This window comes from Clinocottus analis, unplaced genomic scaffold (assembly GCF_023055335.1).
Source record: "Clinocottus analis isolate CAN_PGR_092001 unplaced genomic scaffold, fCliAna1.0.p SCAF_2, whole genome shotgun sequence".
Taxonomy (NCBI): Eukaryota; Metazoa; Chordata; class Actinopteri; order Perciformes; family Cottidae; genus Clinocottus; species Clinocottus analis.
Window position 1 is genome coordinate 15,926,623 of NW_027175931.1, and position 2,500 is coordinate 15,929,122.

Below are 2,500 nucleotides of genomic sequence, written 5' to 3' on the forward strand. Positions count from 1 at the left end.
ATTGACGCTTTTGTGTTATTTTGTAATTCTCCAACTGAAAAGAATAATCTTGTATCTTGAAATTTGTTTGCTTATCATTATTGCTTCCCTGTGGCACAAATTGTAATTACAGAACACTGCAAAAAAAAAATATTGTCCCGAAATCCAAAGTGTTTTCAGCGTGTTTTTAAAGAAACAATGCACACCAAATGTAGTAATATAAAAAGTCCTGCTTCTCCAACTTCTTAATTCTGTTTCCACTTTTTATTATATTACGTTATGTCACAAATAGTAAAAAAGTCGCAGTGTTGACACTGTAAAGTTGACTGCAGTGTGAATACCAGTGCTCTGATCCTCAAAGCTCTGTTTAGTGGTTCAACTGATTAGATCCTTGCCAGACATGAAGTTAACATTTGATCTCTGCAGGTGTCAATCAGAGCTGAGAAAGTGGCTGTATGGTCTCTCTGATTTGTGCCATTTATTTTTTCCGGTGAGAAAATCGCCTTTTTGTTCTGTGTCCGGGTTCCGGTCTTTGGTGGATTTCAACAACACACAATGGCAGCATTTGAAGAGCGCTGGAAGTGGATGAAAGAAACCACAGTAATAAGAAGCAGCAGATAGCTATGACACATGAGGGGACCAATTCTCTCAGCAGAAAATAAATATGGATTGTACTACTGGAGGGAAGGACAGTGATTGCAATCTGCTAGGGTGCGAACAGTGTTGCTCTGTGGCGAGCCATTAAAAGGCCAATTGTGTAGGATGCGAGGCTGTGGGTGGGCGGACTGAGAAAGACCCGAAAATAGGTGTTGATTTATAATAAGGCATGTTTCTGTTTTCCTAGAATAGAGAGTAGTGGTTTTTCAAAGGGAGCTAATGCATTTAACCACATCCTCTCCGGAGTTTACAACCTGCGATCATCCGTTGTCTTGGAAAGATGGGACAACACTGTTCCCCTTGATTGATAACACATGAGCATTGAGAAAATGTGAATATGTATATATGATAATATGTACTGTCGGTCGGTGTGGGTCATTTTGTATGTCTTCAGGATAGAACTTGGGATGCTGTATTTCTATGAAGTTTAAAAACAACGAGTTGGCTGTTGAAGCCTATGTTCTAGTATTTCGAAAACATCCAACTTGCCTGGATGAAGGTCAGCAGGACTTTCTGTCCTTTTCACTCGTTATTAAATCAAAGTCTTTTTTATTCATTAAATGTTGCATTTTTTTTTACCAGGAAGTTTATTTTTGTAAATGTGGCATTTCACTAAGTTCCTGAAAGTTATACTTTTTTACGGCGCAGTATCCTGAGTGGGAACGATGTGTGATGGCAGAAACATGCAAGAAGAAAGGCCCCTGTCTGGAGTGTTAAAGGCTGGTAGGGAAGGCACATCGGCCCCTTACGCCATACCACAGGAACTCAGACTGATTACTGTCAAGCCTCAAATTACAGTCCTCTAAAGGGTAACATCTTCGATCTAAGAGCCCCCAACCTCTCAGTCCCCTGATCCTCCGCTCGTCTTCGAGAATGAGACAATCATGGAAAAACCAGGATCAGTCCACTTAAGTCTTAATGCAACATTTTTTCTCTTCATTTTTTAAATATGCCTGCTGGGTTTTTACCATGCTATAATTCCACCCTGAAACCCCAAAACAAATAAGGAGATACACAGACAAGCTTACTACATTTTTCAACATTCAGGAGATTTCTCAATCTAATTTGTCCTTTTCTAAAAAAATCATGTTTTTCCTTTTCTTTTGAAAACTTCACATAGTGGAGGAACAAAAAAGGGAAGGACACCAAGCTTTACGTGACATGGATTCCACCTTTTGGCTGGCGAGGATAGTAGTCTGCTAATTTGCAAATTGTGGCCTGATTTTGGAGAAGAAAATCTGAAATGTTTGCTGCCCATAATTAAGTTATAGAATTCTAACAGTAGTAATGTAATCTGCATGTTTCCTGTCATGGTAATAGGCTGCCCGTTGAATGAGGGTTGGCACCACGAGAGGCCTCACATGTTCATTGAAAGAATGTCCCTCTTTGTTGTGTGCAGATTATTCTGTTTCTCATCCCTCCTTCTGTAACTCCTCTTCCTCCTCAGGTCCTCTGAAGACGGACAGTTTTTCTGACAAGAGGCCTCTGCTGGGGGTGTGCAAGAGCACAGGGTCTTCTGGGTGAGTTCATGCTTCAGAATAAACATCTCCACCTTTACCAACAGGATCTAATATGTATTTAACACCAATACTAAAGACAGGCAGATTAGCACGCCATCAACCACATATGAGTTTCTACTCTTGCATTCATATTCAACTGGAATGGACCTCTTGAATAGTTTGCGACAACTACTATACTTCTTTATTGTAACCGGCTAAATTAAATAAATTTTGGCCAAGTTATAAACAGTATAAACAGAATTTTGGTAAACAATGGTTTGAGTGAGTGTTTGAGGAAGGCCTTCATTGACTCCACTTCGTTGTCTGTCCTGGTTAAGGTCTTCCAGAAGGTCGCGTTAATCTCA

General features: G+C 40.0%; 1 protein-coding gene across 2 annotated transcripts in view; it reads left to right on the plus strand.

Moving 5' to 3' along the window:
- bcas3 (BCAS3 microtubule associated cell migration factor) overlaps nucleotides 1–2,500 on the plus strand; it is a 305,557-nt gene that overhangs the window by 13,491 nt on the left and 289,566 nt on the right. For both annotated transcript variants that reach the window (XM_068585216.1, XM_068585217.1), the window contains exon 7: nucleotides 2,084–2,156. In XM_068585216.1, coding sequence (XP_068441317.1) covers nucleotides 2,084–2,156 — 73 coding nt within the window. The remainder of the gene's footprint in view (nucleotides 1–2,083; nucleotides 2,157–2,500) is intronic.